Source organism: Zootoca vivipara, chromosome 6, assembly GCF_963506605.1.
Source record: "Zootoca vivipara chromosome 6, rZooViv1.1, whole genome shotgun sequence".
Classification (NCBI taxonomy): Eukaryota; Metazoa; Chordata; class Lepidosauria; order Squamata; family Lacertidae; genus Zootoca; species Zootoca vivipara.
The window spans coordinates 24,808,528-24,829,170 of NC_083281.1; the positions used below are offsets into that span (position 1 = coordinate 24,808,528).

Below are 20,643 nucleotides of genomic sequence, written 5' to 3' on the forward strand. Positions count from 1 at the left end.
TAAGGTTTTATTCTAAACAGCAAGCAATATATACATTACTAAGCAAGCACTTCAATCTGCCACTTGGAAGCTCTCAAAAAGTGGCGAAGCGTCTCCTCAGGTAGCCTTAGGCATAGCTGCCAAGTTTTCCCTTTTCTCGCGAGGAAGCCTATTCAGCATAAGGGAATTTCCCTTTAAAAAAGGGATAACTTGGCAGCTATGCCTTAGGTTTGCATGGCCCTGCGATTGAATCAGTCTGAGCACAAACTTCTCAGACTCTGCCCAACACCATCTGATTTACAACACTGCTTTGGCTTTCTGAACAGCTGAGAGCAAACTGCAAGGGACTTATGTTCCATGTTGAAGTTTCTGTGGCGCTGAGAATGGAATTTCATGAGGAGAATTGCGGCAACTGAGAAAGAGACTTGGGACAATATGGCAGCAGGGGCTCTAGAGCTAAGTGTTGCTAGCCAAATTTCAGTTTATTTAAGAACATGTTTCACTTGGGCTGTGCATCAGATCCAGCCCAATCTAATTAATGAATTGGACTGGGCCAATTTGTATCAACATAGGATTGGGTCAGATTATGTTGAGGCAACCCATCTCACTCCCTATTCCATCTTTAATAACAATTAATATATTTGTAATCACAACAACATATGAACCTACCTGGACCATGAGATCATCTTCCAAGACCCTCCTTCATGTGCCCCCTCCTCAAGAGGTTTGGAGTGTGGCAACATGAGAACGGGCCTTCTCTGCAGTGGCTCCCCTTCTGTGGAATAACAACAACAACAACAACAACAACAACAACAACAACAACAACAACAACAACAACAACTTATTATTTATACCCCGCCCATCTGGCCAGGTTCCCCCAGCCACTCTGGGCGGCTTCCAACAAAATATTAAAATACAGAAATCCATCAAACAATAAAAGAATGCTCTCCCCAGGGAAGTTCTTCTGGCACCTTCATTATACACCTTTAGGCACCAGGCAAAAACATTCCTTTTCAACCAGGCCTTTGGCTGATCTGATTTACATCCTATGTCCTTTTAAAATGTTTTTTTTGGGGGGGGGTATTGTTCTGTTGTTTTATTTTTTTTCGGTATCTTGTGGTTTCATATTGTGGTTTTATATCTTGATTTTATTCTGTGAAACGCCCTGAAAACTCCGAGTATAGGGAGGTAAATGAATTCAATTAACAACAACAGCAGCAACACCACAGGGGCATAGTAAGGGGGGCGATGGGGGCTCCACTCGGGGGGGACTCAATTCAGGGCGCCCCTCACCTCCACCTGCGTGCGCCATACAGACATATGCGGTCTGTGCGGGCTGCCCCACTAGTGGCAGCCCATTACAAGCCGCTGTGTGTGAGCAGCGGCCCATGAGGCCACTGTGCGCCAGCAGCAGCGTGTACGGACTGCGCATGTGCAGCATCCTGCACATGCGCACTCCATATGGGGTAGTGCACAGTGCAGGACAGTGCGCACAGACCGCCATGCGGCAGCAGCAGCGCGTACGGATTGTGCATGTGCGCCAACCTGGATAGACTGCACATGTGTGGACATGCGTAGTCCATCCATGCTGGCACTGCTGCTCCCACGGCAACCTTACGAGCGGCAACTTGTAAGGCTGCCATGTGAAAAGCAGCATGGACGGGGTAGCCTTACGCGCGCTGTTTGTGCGTGGCAGCGCCTTACGAATAGCCACTTGCTTGGTGGATTGTAAGGTTGCCACGGGAGCAGCAGCAGCAGCCTGGGCGGACTGCGCATCCACCGTTTGTCCTGACGTGTGCGCCGTGCTTCATGACGCATGTGTCAGGATCCATGCGCGCTACGGAGCAACACCCCGCCCCCAGGGGGTGCCTCCACATTTGCCGCCCCGGGCAGCCAAGCAGTACCGTTCGCCACTGCAACAACAACAATGCCAAACACTCAGAGTAACAACAACAATTACAACAGTTTTATTATTTGTATGCTGACCATCTGACTGGGTTGCGCCAGCCAGCCTGGGCACCTTCCAACATATATGAAACAGCCCCTAGGGACAAGAGGGAAGGAAACATGGTGTCTACCTGAGTAATGAGATCATGGAAACAAGCTCTGGAGATTTGGGGTTGCCATGCTGAGGGCAGAGTTTGATGCTCAATTACATTCATAAAAGCAAGCAATGCAAAACACCGGGAGAGAGCTAATGTCCCTGCAGTGGCCTCTTGCTGAATAGGAGGAGCTGCTCGTATCCCCCCTCCCCTAGGGAGAAAATGCTGGGGGCACACTGGGGGGTCTCATGGGGTTTACATGTGCCCAGCATGCTTCAGAGCAGGCCCCTCCTCCTGTGACAGCCTTAACCACAGAGTTAGGAGTCTACATGTGTTTCCCCTCCAAATATCATATTTGAGGGGCGCCCTCTCCCAAAAAAGTTGAAGGGCATTGCCATTGCCCTTGTGAGAAAGTGGCAGGAACACGGCTGCTGTGGGGTTTGGGGATGGAGAGAGAGCCAAGTAACAGAGGGAATAGGGCCGGGTGCTGGGGTGCCAAATTTAAATATGGGGGGAGGCAGGTAAGCCCTGCCTCACCTTATAGATCACAATATGTGGTGCGCACACCCCATTTGAATGGCAATACCCATCACCTTGTGGGGAGCAGCCCCCCTCCAATGTTTAAATATCTCGGCCCCTGGGAGCTGGCTCCTATAACTGCACAAGTCTTTCTCGTTCCCCCCAGCTCCTCTCCCTCTTTCACTCATCACAGCTCAGCTCTGCATGCAAAATGGTGCCCAGGCACTTCTGATTAAAGAGGCTGCTAAATCACTTTTGAGAATTGTACTTCTGTGAAGGGAATAGGGGCCTCCTAAGAACTCTCAGCACCTTTAACTAACTACCATTCTTAGAATTCTTTCGGGAAAGCCTTAACTGTGCTCGTTTAGTCGTGTCCGACTCTTCGTGACCCCAATGGACCATAGCACGCCAGGCACTCCTGTCTTCCACTGCCTCCGGCAGTTTGGTCAAACTCATGTTTGTAGCTTCGAGAACACTGTCCAACCATCTCGTCCTCTGTCGTCCCCTTCTCCTAGTGCCCTCCATCTTTCCCAACATCAAGGTCTTTTCCAAGGATTCTTCTCTTCTCATGAGGTGGCCAAAGTATTGGAGCCTCAGCTTCACGATCTGTCCTTCCAGTGAGCACTCAGGGCTGATTTCCTTAAGAATGGATAGGTTTGATCTTCTTGCAGTCCATGGGACTCTCAAGAGTCTCCTCCAGCACCATAATTCAAAAGCATCAATTCTTCGGCGATCAGCCTTCTTTATGGTCCAGCTCTCACTTCCATACATCACTATTGGGAAAACCATAGCTTTAACTATACGGACCTTTGTCGGCAAGGTGATGTCTCTGCTTTTTAAGATGCTGTCTAGGTTTGTCATTAACTGTGGTATAATAATAATAATAAGGTAATAATAATAATAATAATAATAATAATAATAATAATAATTTTTATTTATACCATGGCCTTCCCAGTTTAGAAACCAGGCTCAGGGCGGCTAACAACAAATATAAAACATCAACCGAAAAACAACTTACAAACAACGTAAGATACAGTATAGCATCACCAGGGCAACTGGCCAAGTTAGTCCTGCTAAGGACAGCAAGGAGACCAGGGAAATTTTTGATGTGGGGACCCAGAAGGGTTTCTTTATAAAAAAAAGGAAAGGGGAAAAGAATGGCAGATCAGGCTAAATTGAAGGCCAGGAGGAATATCTTAGGCATAGGGCTCCTGCTTTTACCCCACACCACCTCATATCCCTGTGGGGTTCAGGGCCGTCTCTAGGCCTGGGCTGGGTGGTGCAATGCGCCAGGGCACCTGGTCACCAGGGGCGCTGCTGCGCCCGCCAAACAGCTGATGTCTGAGCCCTATGGCTCCGCCTCCACCTCCTCTCCTTTGGCCCGCGAGAATCCCCTCAGCTGTTGCCTGCCAAGCCACTGTCCCCTGCGGGAAAGGCGGCGGGAGCGGCTCCCGAGGGGCCTCCTCCACATCTGCTGTTCGCCGCCCCACCACCACCACCACTCCCGGGGCACAGGCGGCGGCGTGGCAACCACCTCCTGCTCCTCGGGCCGCTTGGAGCGCAGCAAGAGAGCGCTGGCAGAGGCAGCGGTGGACAGGTCAGCCGGCCAGGGAACAAGCAGCGCACTGCAGGACCCGGAATTCACCGCTCACACTTGTTTCCTCTGGTGCGGGTGGCAGCCACTGGGCCACACAGCCTCCGGGCCGGGAAGGTGGCGGGAGCTGGGGAGCTGCCCGCGCCCTGGCTGGGGTGGAGAGGGGTCGGCAGCGGGACCTGGGCTGGCAGCGGGACACCGCGCAGCAGGTGAGAGGCGGCGGGGAGCCTGGGCTGGTGGTGCTGGGGACCCTGAGCCAGGGCGAGAGAGAACAGCTTTGGGAAAGGGAGGGGGCACCGGAGGGACCTTTGCGCCACAGTGCTGGATTTGCTTAAGACGGCCCTGTTGGGGTTTCTTCAGTTTTTCCACCCTTTGGAGTCAGCCATGTGGGGATCACACTGCATCAAAACTCAGGAGAGATGGGATGATATGATACAAAGAATCGAAGCAAATTAGTTCTTTTGACTGTTGGGGAAAACGTCCTTTGCTTTCCTTTCCTTTCCTCCTCTGCTTTCAGGCTGGAGAAATTACTAAACATATTATAACCCTCACTGAAAATTTGAATGTCACTCAACATGGTATAATTGCGACATGGGATATTTCGTCTCTATATACTAATGTACCTTTAGATATACCGTAGTTAAATCACTAATTCAAGAACTGCTGGTTGGTCACAGGCAATCATCTCCACCGGTGAATTTTTTAAATGGAGATTTTAGATTTGGTCGTATCTAACAATTTTTTCAGGTTTGGTTGTAAGTATTTCATTCAGAAACAAGTTGTAGCCATGGGCTCCAAATGTGCTCCAAGTGTAGCCAATATTTTTTTGAGGAATTTTGATTTAGAACACATTGTTCATAATAATCCATATAGTGAGTACATTTTGTTTTACGGCCAATACATAGATGATCTGATATTTATATTTTCTGAGGATATTTTTGAATTGTTTAACCATTGGATAAATAGTTTAAGTCCATATTTGACCTTTGAAGGAACATCGAGCTCACACCCCCTAGCTTTTTTAAACCTAGAAATTTATGTGGATCAATCTTGAATTAAAATTCATCCTTATAAGAAAAGTACAGATAGAAACTCCTTGCTACATTATAGTTCAAATCATTCCAAACACCTCCATGACAATCTTCCTCTAGGTCAATTCCTAAGATTAAAACATAATTCACCAGACCCACAGGACTTTAAAGCCCATTCGAAAATACTTTCTGCATCTTTGTTAAAACGAGGCTATCCAAAATTCTGTAATAACAACTGCCATTCAAAAATCACAATTAAGAGAAAGGCTGGCCTTTCTTACATCCTGTTCACACGTTAACACAAGATCTATGTGTATTTATGCCTCCCTAGAATATAGGGTTAAACCACAGAGCCTAGGGCTTGCTGATCAGAAGGTTGGCGGTTCGAATCCCTGCGACGGGGTAAGCTCCTGTTGCTCGGTCCCAGCTCCTGCCAACTTAGCAGTTCGAAAGCACGTCAAAGTGCAAGTAGATAAATAGGTACCGCTCTGGCGGGAAGGTAAACGGTGTTTCCATGTGCTGCTCTGGTTCGCCAGAAGCGGCTTTGTCATGCTGGCCACATGACCTGGAAGCTGTACGCCAGCTCCTTCGGCCAATAATGCGAGATGAGCGCCGCAACCACAGAGTCGGTCACGACTGGACCTAATGGTCAGGGGTCCCTTTACCTTTACCTTTACAACTGATGAAGCCCAGGAGGGCGAAACAAGGCATTATTCCGGAAAACCTTGTCAAGATTCTGTGGAAATGTAGTAAGCTCCCCTTTGGATTTTATGAACATACAAAGACATATGGGAAACAGAAACTAGCAGATATTTGGACTCTATAAATGAACTGATCCATTTGGACTTCCGTTTATATTGTTGTACTTTATGTGTTGATTATGTGCAAGAGAAATATTTAATACTGTGATAAAAAAATACAGAAGAGAATTGTTTATGTGACTGCACAGCCAGTTACCTTTTGTGTGTTTGTTGAATGCGTTTTACGTAACGCTAGGTTTGATGTTGTTTTGCAATCTGTCATGACCCAGCACAGTCCAATAAATTATTTACAAGGAGGAGGAACTAGGGTGACCTGATTTAGGTTTTGTTTGCTCAGAAATCACCTGTTTGAGCAGAGTGGTGTGATGGTCAAGCGTGGGGGAGAGGAAAACTTGGAAACAGGGTGTAATTTCTGCTCCAAGATCACCAAAAGCCGCAACTACGTTCCCCTTTCCAAGATTAAGCAGGATAAATACAGTAAATAATCAGCAGCAGAGCATTATAAATGCTCTATTGCTGAGCAGTTCGTGATTGCACCAGTTTATTATTTTTTTGATCGTATCTCAGAGTCCGAAAGACCCATAATGATAGGAGCATTCTGCCATAGGGAACTTTATTAATACCAGCCATTTCTGAACTCTTACCTCTGAACTCTTTGATACAGTGTATCAAAAGATTTCAAATTAAAATTGCCACTGCTGGCACTGAGAGCGTGGGACAAGAAATTCCTGATGTAGACACTTCTCAGATGGCTTTGCAAATGCAGGTGCTGCCTGCCTGCCCGGTCTGCACTGAGAGGGAGTCGGAGGATGGGGGTGGCAAAGAGCTCCAGCTCCCAAGGCTGCAGGAAACTGGAGGACAAGCTGGGGGAAGGGAAGACGAGTCTCTCTGCGTGAGGCTGTAGAAACCCTTGAAGGTAGCAGTGATGTGCCCCCCCCCCGCATGATGTCCCCCTAAAGCTGAGGGTGTCAGATAAGACACGGGCTTTGCTGTCAGTCACTCTGAGGAGAGTTTGGTGTCCTTCCTGCCTGCCTGGCTTGCAAAGCCAGCTTGTCATGAAGGCTCTATAGCCGCTCTGCACCCTGCAGAATGTTAGAATGTTTCTAAAAAAATAAACTACAGTATTTCTTCCTCATGTTCAATCTTGTAATTTGAAGCCATTGGTTCAAGCCCTACCCTCCGGAGCAGAAGAAAACATTCCCTCTTGTGACAACCCTTGAGATATTTGAAGATGGCTATCGTATATCCTCTCAATCTCCTCTTTTCCAGGATAAACATATCCAGCTCCTTCAACCGTTCCTCATAAGGCTTGTTTTCCAGAGCTTTGATAATCTTGGTTGCCCTCCTCTGTACAGTTACAGATTATCAATATCCTTCTTCTGAAGGATATGAGGAGCTTCCAGCTTCAACATCACTGTGTGCATCATGTTTTCTCCTCACCCAAGTTTGCAAACCTTCCCAGCTGGGAGCAACTAGAGGAGATTTTAGAGGAGATGTGGGGGAGATGATTGGAAAAAGAGGACAGGGACTCCTTCCCCTTTAATATTTGTGTAGAAGGGAGAATGTCAGCAAGTATTTCCTTCAGCGTAGGGGAAAATCTCCTGAGAGAAGTGGGCAAATTTATTATTTTCAGTTTCTCTCAATTTCTCATTTTTCCAATATTTAAGTTCAGCTCTTCACATCTCCCCATCTGTTGGCTATTTCCTTTTTTTAAAAGTTCCCATGAAAATTCATCAGGACGTCTATTATTATTATTATTATTATTATTATTATTATTAATATTAATATTATTATTATTATTTTCCTCAAAAGGCAGTGTACAAAATGCAATGGAGACAGCTAAAACGAGATCATGAGATGCAAGCGCCCACGCTATGAAGAAATCATGGTGGAACATTGTGTATTTCACAGGATTTACGTCCTGATTAATTGCAATAAAACCTCAAAGCAGTTGAGACGGGCGATAGAACCCTTCCTGCTTCTTTGCGGGCTCTAAAAGATTTCGTGCCTCCCTGAAATTTCTACCGTCCTTTCCAAAGACTCCAATCTACACTGCAGTACGTACGTAGTAGGAGACTCTGGACTCTGGGAAGTCACAGAATCATAGAATTGTAGAGTTGGAAAGGACCTCAAGGGTCATCTAGTTCAACCCCTTGAAATCAGTGCCATGTGGGGCTTAAGTGCAGAAAACTCGGGAGCTGCTGAGACTGGCACAGAGACTGACACAGAGGCAACTACCGCAGAGGTAAAGGATTAATCATCTCTGATGCTTCAAGTTTCACGAGTGATCCTTTGGGACCTTCCCATGAAAGGGCAGCGTCCCCGCTGTCAACCAGGCTGCTTGGAGCTCCCTCTAGCGGGGAATGAGGCTCTCGCTCTTCGTTGCAATCTTATACTGTATCTCTCTTCGCGCGTACTTTCGCTTTCTTCTTTGCTTTTTGTAGTGCGACGACCGGGAGGGAGAGGGAATAAAAGCGAGAGAGAGAGAGTTGGACGAAGAAAAGGGTCAGAGACCAGCAAGCAAAGCCTCGGAAGAGGGAAACTGAGCTTTCCAGCATAAAAATCGGACAGGCAGCAGGAAAGGAGGTGAGCATTTCTCCTGGTGCTCTGCTGATTTCCGTGTTTTCTCTTTTTTTCTGAGCGTGTTTGAGTTAAAGGAGACTCTGAGCTTATTGCTAGGCAGGAGGCGGCAGAATCGTTTATTTTCACTCTTATGAATAATGATGTTGGAGAAGGCTGCCCTTCTTCCCCGCTGCAAAGGGAATAAATAACATGAAAGCTCCAGGGAGCAAGCAGAGCTGGTGCTACTATAAGAGTTGAAAGTAGGCTAACTGCTCTGAAATCAACGCGGGTCTCCCTTTCCAGCGGTGACGCGTGTTCATTCGACTTCCCCTTCTGCAGCTGCTACGAGGCTGCCCTCCTGCTCCTCTCGCCTCCTGCCTCTTTCCTTTTTTGGGGTTTGACAGAGGGGAGGGGAAGCTATTTGGAAGCGGGCAGAGCCTTAGCTAAATGATCTGGCGCCCCTGCCCCCCCCCTTGCCACGGACAAATGAGCTCTTCTTTCCGTCTCTCCTCCACCCCCCACACGCATTCAATTCCTCACACACGTCACCTTGTAATGAATTCTTTCACAGAAAATCCAGTATTTAATTTATTTTTTCTTAATAAAAGGTTTCAGCAGATAAAATGACATTTTGATGTGAGTTGACAGGTGTGGTTGTTGTTTTTTTAATGTACCGGGAATTGAGTTGTAAAAAAATACACAGATTGTTTTAAACGGAACATGCAAACAATATCATACTGATTTGTTCCACAATGATAACTTTCTGGTCTCAGAGTCGGAGGTGTTGGAGATCGTATTCTCTCTGTGTGTGTCACACACACACACACACACACACACAAAAAAAAACCCACAGCCCATCGCCCACCTCCCTTGCCCCCCCACTGGCTATCCCAGATCTCTCCACTGGTGCACACAGCCTTCCCTTCCAGGCTGCTCTTCGTCCGCGTACCCAGCACACACCTCGAGAGAGAGAGAGAAACTTCATTCATTAGCCCCTCCTGCTCATTTCCCGGCTCTTCCCTCACCTTAGATGCCAGGATCAGAAGGAAAAGAGCTCCCATCCCATTCTCTCCCTCCCTCCCTGAAGGGAAGGTGGTGGGGAGGGGGGGGGAGAGAAACGACCCAACTTCGGGGCAACTTTCCATCCGGATCCTGCTCTGCGCTTCACCCCCCCATTTGTTTTGAAGGTTTTTGACCCCCTCACTTTGATCATTTATCTCCCCCCCCCCTTTCCTCTCTCAGCAACATGAAATCCCAGGTGATTTCCAGACAGGAGTGTGAGGAAAAATCTTTCACCCCCCAAAAAACTTCAGGGGGGGGGGGAGAGAGAATGGAAAAAAATAATAAAGCTTTGTTGAGGGGTCAAGACAGAGGCGAGGAATTTGTGTCTGGTCAGGTTGGGGAGAAGGACGGGGGAGGATGTCCCCAATAAGAGAAGAGAAACCATTTTGTTGGAAAGCTGATAATGTGCAGCTTGGGGGGAGGGGGGAGTGGGTGGGGAATTTAGGCACATAAGGCATATCTGGTTATTAGTTACTTAAATCAGTGGTTTTCAACCAATATGCCGTGGCACCTGGGGTGGCTTGAATGATGGTCAGAGGTGCCATGGGCAACACTGGCCTCTGTCCCTCTTTCCTTCCCTCCTTCCTTGGATGCCCTCTCCGCCTCTCGCATCTCTGCCCCCCCCAAAGGCTTGCACAGCTGTTTGTTGCAGCAGCCCTGGCTATTAGCTCCCCAGGCAAATGGTGCCTCTGGGGCTGGCGGGGGGGGGGGGGCGGGGACTGGTTTCCAGGAGCTGAAGCAGGGCCTCAGAGTAAGCAAGTGGGCAAGGGAGTTCAGCCAGCCAGACCACCAGCCCTTGCTGTTGGGAATGGACACACAATTCCCAGGCCCCTGTGGGGCAATGTGAGGAGGAACCTCTCTTGAGGGCAGGGGGGGGTGGCAGCTCAGAGACCAGGGGAGGGAGCAGTGGCTGCCCAGAGGACTCTCAAGGAGAGTGGAGAAGAGAGGAGGCTGAGGGAATACTTCACAAGGGGGGGCGTTGAAAAAGGGTGAGAGGCTACCAGCTCTGCAGGCAAGGGGTGACATAACTGGGCTCCTGAGCCCCACAGGGGTGCCTCAGAAAGAAGGTACTTGGTCAAAGGAGCTGTGGACTCAAAAAGGTTGAAAACAAACCTCTGACTTAAATGACAAGCAGGAGCAGAATTTACATACATTCTTAAAGCACACTTAAATAAAACTGCCTCAACCCCTCCTTCTCTTTGACCAGACCCTCCTCTTCTGCACCTTCAGGCTGGGGCCGCCTCCACTGCGCCTCTAAGCTGTTGAGCGGCTTCAGGCCATTCTCTGGCCGCTCTTTGGAAGCCACTCAACAGCTGAGAGGAGAGTGGAGGCGGCCCCAGGCAGCACCGGGGGGGGGTGGGCGGCGGACAGGCTGGCCAGCGCCCCCTCCATTTTGGCGCCCTAGGCAGCTGCCTCGTTCGCCTTAATGGACGCGCCGGCCCTGGTCCCATGACCTTTGGGCACTTTAGCCTTGCACTCACTTCTGAATTACAGAATCTGATGGGATTCATACCTTCTACCTATAAAGCTTTGTTGCTTGGCAAATGATAACAATATTGCCGATGCTGGAAATTTTACAGAGGGCATGCCACTCTCGTTAAATAAATGAATGCCTCTAGTTAGGCTGGTTGCTTAACATTTTCCTGCTTCCTTTTTCTGCAGTACACCGAGATCCACAATGATGGAAGACTTTGAGGTAGCCGTTTCTCAGGGCCAATTGGCAGATGCTGTGTCGCACGTGCTGGCAAAACCACTGCACTTTTTCAACAGCACTCCACTCAACGTTGCCGTAGTAGGAGAGCCCGGCTCCGGGAAGTCTTCCTTCATCAATGCCATGTTGGGTCTTCATGCTGATGACCCGCGTGCCGCTGCAACCGGCATACAGATGACAACATTGCAAGTCAAGGATTACCCACACCCGACACTTCCACAAGTGATCCTTTGGGACCACCCCGGAAAGGGAACGCCAACTTTTGGGAAGGACAAATTTGAGAAGAAGGTTGATTTAAATCACTTTGATTTCTTCGTCATCGTCGGCTCCCAGCGCTTCCGCGCCACCCATTCTGACCTGGTCCATGAGATCCAAGATATGGCCAAGAATTTCTACTTTGTGCGCACCAAAGCAGACCTGGACCTGTCGGCCGCCAAGAGGCAACAGCCATCCAACTACAATGAAGAGAAGGTCCTCTTGCACATCCAGGAGGACTGCAAAGAGTGCTTAGTAAGAGAAGGAGTGAGGGACCCACAAGTCTTCATCGTCTCCAACTGGGAAGCCGACCGCTTTGATTTCCCCCTCCTGCAGGAAACGCTGAAGAACGATCTCTTGCGACTGAAGAGGCAAGCCTTTCTGCACCGCTTCCCTAGCATCTGTCTGCCTATCTTAGAGAAAAAGAAAGCCTCTGTGAAGGAGAAGATTTGGACCAGCAGGCTTTGTTTGCTGGTCGCTCTTGGAAGCCCAGTTCCTTTCCTTCTTCCCATATTTCTGTTTAGTAAGTTCCGCTCCTGGTGCTTCCTAGACTTTGGCCTGAACGATCGATCCCTTGCAGCTCTGGCCCAGCGTGTTGGAAAGACAAGCACAGCCCTTAAAGCAGCAATGCAGTCCCTGGGAATGTTCTCTGCCATTTTATGGGTGCTGCCAGACTTGGTGGGACTCTCAGTGATGGCTTATGAATATCACCGCTGGGAGCATTTCCCCATCTTTGGCTGCCTTCTGTCCGGAGGGATTTCACTTCTTCGCACCTACTTCATGCTGCAGAAATGCATATCGGGTGCTGCGGATGACACCCAGAGGGTTCTGTCCAAAGCTCTTGAGGCAGAAGGGAAAAAGTCCATTTAGCAGCAAATGGATGCACAGATGTGGCTGCAGGGATAGCAGTTTGCGCAAGCTTCTGTGGACTCTCAAGTCATGTCTTGCAAACCTAGAATTTTATGACTAAGTGCTTTATATAGCATCTGGAGAATAAGACAGGTTTCCATTTTTAAAACAACCACACCAAAAGACATTTTAAAAAATAATGATCAGATGATCAGGTTTTTTATTTTAAAAATTCAATAAATATTAGCCTTCTCATTTTTTAAAAAACAAAAACCTAAGTGAAATAATCCGAATGCCAGCATAATACCCCTTCAGTTCCTTTTTAAAAATTAGTATCTCTACGTACAGTAATGTATAAGAATTAAGACCAATACCAAAAGGAGACTTTGGGACAAATGGACTTTTTACTAGTCATAATTCTTTCAGTCCACTAATGAATTGTTCTGTATCTGATGTCAGACTAGAAAAAACTAGCGACGTATTTGAACCTGCTTGCAAGGATGGTCTCAAATTATCATTTATGCAGGCTGCAGCATTCACTGTTTGTGTGTGTGTGTGTGTGTGTGTGTGTGTGCGCGCGCTGCCTTTGCTTTTTTCTTTAGGAACAAGAGTTAGCTCTATATCACAAGTACCATGCAACATCTATTTCAGAATTTTCTTTCCCTCATACACACTCAAACTGAAGGAGGGCATCCAGATAGACAGGAGCCTCCACATTTGTTAAATAGAAAGTCGAGGTAATTTTAATCTCTTTTAGTATTTTAACTCTTGCTTATCTTAAAGCACGGCTGTAATTGTTTCCTGGTTTTATTGTTTTATCTCTTTGCAAACCACTTTGAGGTTTTATTAAAATTTAGTGTACAGTATAAGGTTTCATGAAATAAACTAATTGGTTAAATGAATCTCCTTGCCACTGCCACTGTTATAATCAACGCAGCTTCCACATGGTCACTCTAAATATTTAAGAAATGTCCAGAAAATCCGGGTGTATGCCAGCCCATGACGATAGCGTAGCTTTTTTTTTTTGTGAGAAAAAACCATACATTTTTGTGTCTGGATTTTCTCCTTTTGAAATATGGCCACCCTAACTAATCAGCTTTCAGTTTTCCATAAGAAATATTGTGAATTGTCTGGACCCCCCTCCAGGCTGGTGTCTTTTGTGGGTGTTGACACAATAATAATGCATGAGTGGGAGAGTTATACTGGGCCATCCACATACCATTCCACTCTTTATTAAGAGTTTTGCAACACTTCCCCAAGGTCACTCAGTTATTATTGCCATCTGGAAGGTCACTCTTGCTCTGTAATGGGACAAAAGTGAGCAACACACACACCCATGCATGTTACGAAAAAGCTGCAGGGCTTTATGAGAAAGGTATGGAGCCCATGCCTATTGCAAACAAAGCAGTATGACCATCCCAAAACATTTGCAGATGCCCCAATATGAGCTCAGATGTGAATGCTCAATAAAAAGGACATCTGGAAGATCCTACAGCCTTCCTCAAACTGATGCCTTCCAGGTGTTTTCTACTTCATTCCCCATCATTCCTGGCCATTGGCCATGCTAGCTAGAACTGATGGGTGTTGTAGTCCAAAACTTCTGAAGCATAACTTGCTTTGGGAAGGCTGAGGTGAAATACTACGATACAATGGGATTAGGACAGAACTAAACCACCCCTCCCACAATTTACCCCTCTATTTGTGGTTGACAATGGTGGATGCCAACCGTTTGTTTCATTGTGGTGGGTCAAAACGATGCAACCTGTTTCGGGAGGGAATGACATTTCAAGTGGCATTCATTTAGGTCTGTATAGATCAGGCCCGTAGATCAATGTTAGCGCTACCCCCAGAATGATGAAATTGGAAGGACTGGCTGATTGGGCAAGGAGATCCACAAAGCCACCCAACTTCTGTTTTATCTTCCGGGAGGCTTGCTCCATGTTCTGTCACCGGGTGTTGCCATTTTCCTAGCCTGGTCTAACAGGACCAGCTCTACTATTAGCCAGTGTGAAGCAGCTGCCTCAGATAGCAGACGCTAAGGGTGTGCATATTGGGGGAAGTTCAGTGGTGGCGGCTATTCCTGACCGTTCCTCTTAAGGATCCCCCTTAGCCACTCTCCTCTTTTAAGATGCCATGAGACCCTTTGCATACCCTCCAACATTTCTCCGGTGAAAATAGGGACGTCCCATTCCATAATGATAATTTTACTATTTATGACCCTACACATTTTACTGGGTTCTACCAGCCACTCTGGGCAGCTACCAATAAATATAAAAACATAATAAAACATTGAACATTTTAAAATACCGTAACTTCCCTATACAAGATTGCGTTCATACGGCTCAGGGGTCAGATAACTCCATACCCTCCAACATTTCTCCAATGAAAATAGGGACATCCTAAGGAAAAGCAGGACGTTCCAGGATCAAATCAGAAACCAGGGCAGGAAAATAGAGGCACTTGCTGTTTCTGCTTCAACAAACCAATATGGCTACCCCTTTGGAAGCAGCCTGCCTGAGTCCCCTAAGGCCATTTCCCTCATGTGAGGAGAGGACAGGGCTCCACTGCCAGTGTTCAAAAGTCATTCAATGGCTGATCCAATTGCTTTCTGTCCATGGAATGGAGTGAGGGGCAGCGGCCATTGTTGGCTGAGGTGAAGGACAAGATGGCCGCTTCTTCCTCAGAGAACTGATGTCAGGGATTGTGAATGTGGTGGGGGCAGGGGGCCAGGAGGCTGACCCGGGAGAGGGAGCCACTGATTTATGGGGCGGGGAGTCCCGACATGCAGCAGCCAGACCAGGAGGAGGAGGAGGAAGAAGAGTTGGGGCAGGATGAGGTGGAGGAAGAAGAAACTGTTCAGCCAAGGAATGGGCCAGTTGACGCCCCACCTTCCCCTGCTCCGCCATCTCCTAGAACCAGGGGGGGCTTGAAGAGGAATGAGCAGCAGTGGCTTCCGTGCAGAAAAAGTTGCCCTGTGGGAGCTGCTGTAGGTGTTTCTCTGGCCAATAAAGTGTCAACTACCAGCCATGCATCTCCACAAGGTGCTACAGTGGGCCATGACCGTTATGTTTCAGTGTGTTTTAACCAAAAAAAGCAAAACCACACATACAAAATCCAAGCTCACAAGATCCCTTGTAGCCCAAATTGTCTGTAGGCAGTGGCGAACGAAGCCGCTCCGGCACTCGGAGTGGCAAACATAACACACCCCAGTGGCGGGGCGTTGCCATGTAGCGACGCTGCGCATGCACGCTACTAGCAGGTTGCCGGCAGCGCTGGTCCGCCCCTCGCTTCCGCCCGCAGCCCAAGTGGGACGGGGGCAAAGCGCGCGCTGAGCGGCTTGCTCCAGGGGCGTAGCCAGGATGAAAATCGGGGGCAAGGGGCGGGCCAAGGGGTGGGGGAGGGGCCACAGCGGGGCAAGGAAAGCTTTCTTTTCCCTTGCCAGCTTTCCCTCCTCCCGCCCCGGCGATGGCGGAGGGGGAGGAGGGGATCGGAGCAGCCCGATTTCGGGCTGCTCCGACTCCCTCCTCCCCCTCCACGATCAGCAAGGGTGAGGGGGAGCCAGGAACAGCCGGATTTCGGGCTGCTCCGACTCCCTCCTCCCCCTCCGCGATCGGCAGGGGTGAGGGGGAGCCAGGATCAGCCCGAAATCGGGCTGCTCCGATCCCCTCCTCCCCCTCTGCAATCGCCGGGGCAGGTGGAGGGAAAGCCCCAGAGCCGCGCAAAGCGGTTGCCTGGCTTTCCCTCCGCCCGCTCCACAGCCAGCCAGGGAGAAGGGAGACGGCACCGGGCGGGCAGCGGGGCAGGCTGGCCAGCGGTCCTGCTTCTAGGGGAGGCAATTGCCCCCCCTGCCCCCCTGCCTACGCCCATGGCTTGCTCACCCACCCGCTTGGAGCTTTGCCTCAGTCCCACTTGGGCTGCGTGCGGAGGGGAGGGGTGGGCCAGGGACGGGTGCGCCGAGTGTCACCCCCCTCCAGGATGGCACCCATGGTGGCACGCTCCCATCGCACCCCCCTTGCTACGCCCCTATCTGTAGGCTCTACTATCCTCAGACTGAACGAAGAAGCGAGACTCATGTTTTAAAGAATGCCATAACAAAAAGTTCAAAATGGCTGCAAGTCCTTAACTTTATGAATCTTGATCTTTTAACTATGTTTTAAATCAGGCATCCCCAAACTTCAGCCCTCCAGATGTTTTGGACTACAATTCCCATCATCCCTGACCACTGGTCCTCCTAGCTAGGGATCATGGGAGTGGTAGGCCGAAACATCTGGAGGGCTGCAGTTTGGGGGTGCCTGTTTTAAAACAATTTCTAGCCCCTGTGGAAACATGTTGGTGCAGGCAACTCTCTCTGGCCATCTAACCCAGAATGTCTCACTTTGAGAGGTAACCCTCTTCCACAAAGCAATTGTCTTCTGCTGCATTAGTGTCAGCAAAGCATTTTCGAAGAAAAAGGGGGAGAGGAGAGCGGGCAGTGTGACAGTTTTGCTTTGTTCAGAGGGGAAATGTAAGCTCGATTTCTACAAAGCAGAAATCCAGTTTCTCATCTCAGATCCCCTTACGATGAAATTCGCCCCCCTACATATCAACACAGAAAATTCAGTGTTCAAGAATGAGTCTTCAGGCACATAGCAAATGCATTTCCTTTACTTGGTGGAACTTAATTGAACACTACAGAAAATAAGATAAATGAGGTTAATAACATAAACACAGTATAATATGTTAGCAGTACAAATCTGAAATATTGTTAAGGCTGGGAAACCTTGACTAAACCTTAAGCAAATCATAATTGCCTGAATCAGCAAGGCTAGAATTGGGCAGGAAGCAAAATATTACATAGGCCAAATGAGAGAGCGAGACGCTCCAAGGAAGGGATATTTATTCCCAAATTCTCCTTTGAAGGAGGTAATTTCCCCCCCCTACGCTTTCTGAATTATTGAAGAAAAGCAAGACTGCATTCCACAAAATCTGCAACTTTATTATTATTATTATTATTATTATTATTATTATTATTATTATTTGAATTTATATACCGCCATATACCCAGAGGTCTCAGGGCAGTTCACAGAAAACTTCATGAAAGAAAAAAACTATATGCCCAAAACACCTACACTTCAACTTCTACATTAATTTCGATTATTGCCTACTATCATCTAATGAAATAATTATAGCAACATCTAATAAAACTACATCAAAATCAAACAATTCTCTTTTTTAAAGGCATACCTGGGTAGAAGTTACACAGAGAGGTTTCGATAGGATGTTACATCAATATGACAAATGTGTCTAGTTTACATCTGAGTATATTTTAAAAGTATCAGTTAAAAATAGCATTCATTGTGGACACGACATGTTTAATGAATCTCTAAGGGTGGGATGATTAAACCTGACCTATTCAATTCATAAGAGCAGTGGTGTACCTGTCTGGCACGCTTGTCTCCAAAGGACTTTAGAAAAATTGAAAGTTGCTTTTTATTTCTACTTTTAAAAGCTTGATTGTGTTGTATTGCGGTAAGGCAAATCAGTTGTAAGGCCTGTTCCATTGTCTCTAGAACTGGCCAAAATGGGTATGAAAAAGGGTGCCAAAGTAGGAACATTTGCCATCACAGCAGCAGCAGCAGTTCCCACTTCACCTTGAGTTGCCTCATGTCTTGTGCCTACCTGGGTGCTCTGCCTAGTGCTCTGGTTCTAGGGCTTTCTTTCGAACCCTTTCAGCATCCTCAGCTAGATTATTGACAAAGCTCAACAGCATCCAATAAGTGATAGCAAAAGACACCCCTGCTGCTACCAAGCTTCTAACTAGGGAAGGTGGGAATAATTCTTTTGCATAATTGGTTATTTTCTTTATAACGAGATCGATGGTAATTTCTTCCATCTGAGGAGACTTCATCACGGCCTTCAGTTCTTCAACAGGCTTCCTGGCCAATCTGGCTAGCCTAGCTAAGGAGTCATCATCCAACTCAAATCTTTTGTAGAAGGCAACCATGGACCCAAGCAAGAGGGCAACATCACAAGCCAGAGGAAGGTCTGGAATGGGAATAGCATTGATGCCAGCAGATGCCAGGGATATTTTCCATATGTGGCTCTTCAGCACAGATTTCTTCTTTTCCGTGACTTCAGGGGAAAACATGGGAAGGCTGAGCAGGAATGCAAGTCTCTTCAGACTGTGCAGATCTTTCTCCAACGTCTCCACCAGTTGGGGGAAGTCATACTTGGCAAGGTCCCAGGAGGAGATCAGAAAGACTTGAGGGATGGTGTTCCTGAAGCACTTCTTAAGCTGCTTCTTTAAGTCATTCCTCATCTTCTCAAGGACTTCCTCTTCATTGAAGGTATTTGGGTAAGACCTTTCCATGTTGTATACATCTGCATCTACTTTGGAGCGCACAAAATAACACTTCTTCTCCATCTCCTGGATTGCCTGAGCTAGGTCAGTGTGGTTGGATCGGAATCTCTCTGAGCCAACAATGATAAAGAAGTCATAGCTGGGGAAATCCACCATCTTAAGGTAACTCTCTGGGGAGAAATCTGGGGATCCAATTCCTGGCAGGTCCCAGAATTTCACTTTGGGATCTTTAGAATGCGTATAAACCTTTGGATTCAGTGTAGTTTCTGTCACTCCTACAGGGGCAGCACCATCATCTTCTGCCTTCTTGCCTCGGAGAGCATTGATGAGGGATGATTTCCCAGAGCCCGTCTCTCCAGTGATGGCAATGTCAAGCTCAGTGTTTTCCATCTCCTCCATCTCCTCTTTTACCTCATAAGCTGCTTCCTGCATTCCACCATCACTGAAAACCTCCATAAACCTCTCATATATCTTGATTGCTATATTGAAATATATCTTGGGGTCTACGTTCATGTCTGTATTTTTCAATATAGGCTGGATAATCTCAGGCAACAATGAAAGTTTTTCTACATATGAATTCATCCTAGAAGAAAAAGGGAGAGCTCAGACAGGCTTTGTCAATACTATTGGCCCATCTAGCTGGGAAACTCAGTGGTGATTTACACTCAGCTCAAATATAAATATTCTCTGCTCAGCAAAAAAAAAAAAGTTTGAATTTTTGGGAATATTTTTAGTAAACAGGGAAGAGGGACAGAGAAAGATGAAGGGACGGCAACTATGTGGCGTGAGAGCTTATCCCAAGAGCGTCTCTCTCCACTGTGTCAACCCAAAGGAAAGGAAAAGAGGCAGGCACCAAGAGGAGGAGGAGGAGGAGGGCAGCTTCCTAGCAGCTAAAGGAGGGATATGTCAAATTAACACGCAGCATCGTTTGAGAGGGAGACCCTGGTTGGTTTCACAGCAGTTACTTAAAGTTTTTATACTAGCACTAGCTCAATAGTGATGGCATGTTATTTATTCCCATTGTAGCAGGGAAGAAGGGCACCCTTCTCCAACATTAATAATAGTACAGTAATAATAAATAATTCTGGCCGCCCCACCCCACCCGCCTAGCAAGGAGCTCAGAGTCAATCAAGCTCAAAAAGAAACGGAAATCATCATAATCTCAAGAGAAAAGTTCAGCTCCTAACCTGCTGCCAGCCCGATTTTTTACGGTAAACCTCAGTCCACTCCTCGGAGGATTCCTCTTCCAGGTTTCTTAACACTTTTCTCCTTCCAACTCTCTTCCTTTCTCTCTTCTTTTCCTTCTACCTCCTGTTCTTCGCACTACTAAAAGCAAAAACGAAAGCGAAGTCGAGAGCGAAGACGATGTAAGATTGCAGGAGAATTTGAAACTTTCCCTCCCCCTCCCATGAGACTGGGGGTAATCCCCTATTTCCCGATTGCAGCAAATAGCAAAAGCAGCATTCCTCGCTAGGGGGGAGCATGGAGCAGCTGCTTGATAGACGAGATTCTGCCTTTCATAGGAAGGTCCCAAAGGATCACTTGTGACACTTGGAGCGTCAGAGGTGGTTAGTCCTTCACCTCTGTTGTTGTTGCCTCTGTGGCAGTCTCAGCGGCACCCAAGTTGTCTGCAAGCCCACACAATCCAGATATTATTCCTTGACGGCTTCCTTCTTGTCGACTTTTGCATTGTTACATTGATAGGCTGCGAAAAGTGGAAGGGCTCTAAAGCTGTGGGGAATTGGGGCGTTAGAGGAAATAGTGGTTTATTTTTTTGAAAAATTTTGATATTCTGCAGGGTGCCGAGCGGTTTTAGAGCCTGCACAAGAAGCTGCCTTTCCAGACCGGGCAGGCAGGCAGGACACCAAACTCTCCCCAGAGTGTTCCTAGAAAAGCCATTGTCCCATCCACCATCCTCAGCCTGAGGAGGATATAATG

General features: G+C 47.6%; 3 protein-coding genes across 4 annotated transcripts in view; 2 read left to right on the plus strand and 1 right to left on the minus strand.

Moving 5' to 3' along the window:
• The window catches only part of LOC118086965 (interferon-inducible GTPase 5), a 159,488-nt gene extending 143,839 nt beyond the window's left edge, over positions 1-15,649 (plus strand). Inside the window, exon 3 of the mRNA XM_060275660.1 lies at positions 12,519-15,649. The gene's annotated coding sequence lies outside the window, so the exon portion shown is untranslated. The remainder of the gene's footprint in view (positions 1-12,518) is intronic.
• Positions 7,845-12,519, plus strand: LOC118078599 (interferon-inducible GTPase 5-like). 2 transcript variants are annotated; one of them, XM_060275657.1, is made up of 3 exons: positions 7,845-8,171; positions 8,371-8,512; positions 11,213-12,519. In XM_060275657.1, exon 3 carries the CDS (start codon positions 11,229-11,231, stop codon positions 12,384-12,386), a length of 1,158 nt encoding a protein of 385 aa, XP_060131640.1. In that variant the 5' UTR covers positions 7,845-8,171; positions 8,371-8,512; positions 11,213-11,228; the 3' UTR covers positions 12,387-12,519. The 2 variants fall into 2 exon arrangements, with proteins under 2 accessions (XP_060131640.1, XP_060131639.1); XM_060275656.1 differs by having other exon boundaries at positions 7,845-8,512.
• A 1,344-nt stretch (positions 15,650-16,993) lies between the features above and the next one.
• LOC118078596 (interferon-inducible GTPase 5-like) lies at positions 16,994-20,504 on the minus strand. Its single transcript, XM_035102513.2, has 3 exons — positions 20,287-20,504; positions 19,893-20,031; positions 16,994-19,288 (listed from the first exon to the last, which is right to left on the minus strand). The coding sequence occupies exon 3, from the start codon at positions 19,285-19,287 to the stop codon at positions 18,037-18,039; it is 1,251 nt and encodes a 416-aa protein (XP_034958404.1). The 5' UTR covers position 19,288; positions 19,893-20,031; positions 20,287-20,504; the 3' UTR covers positions 16,994-18,036.
• Positions 20,505-20,643: the final 139 nt, after the last annotated feature.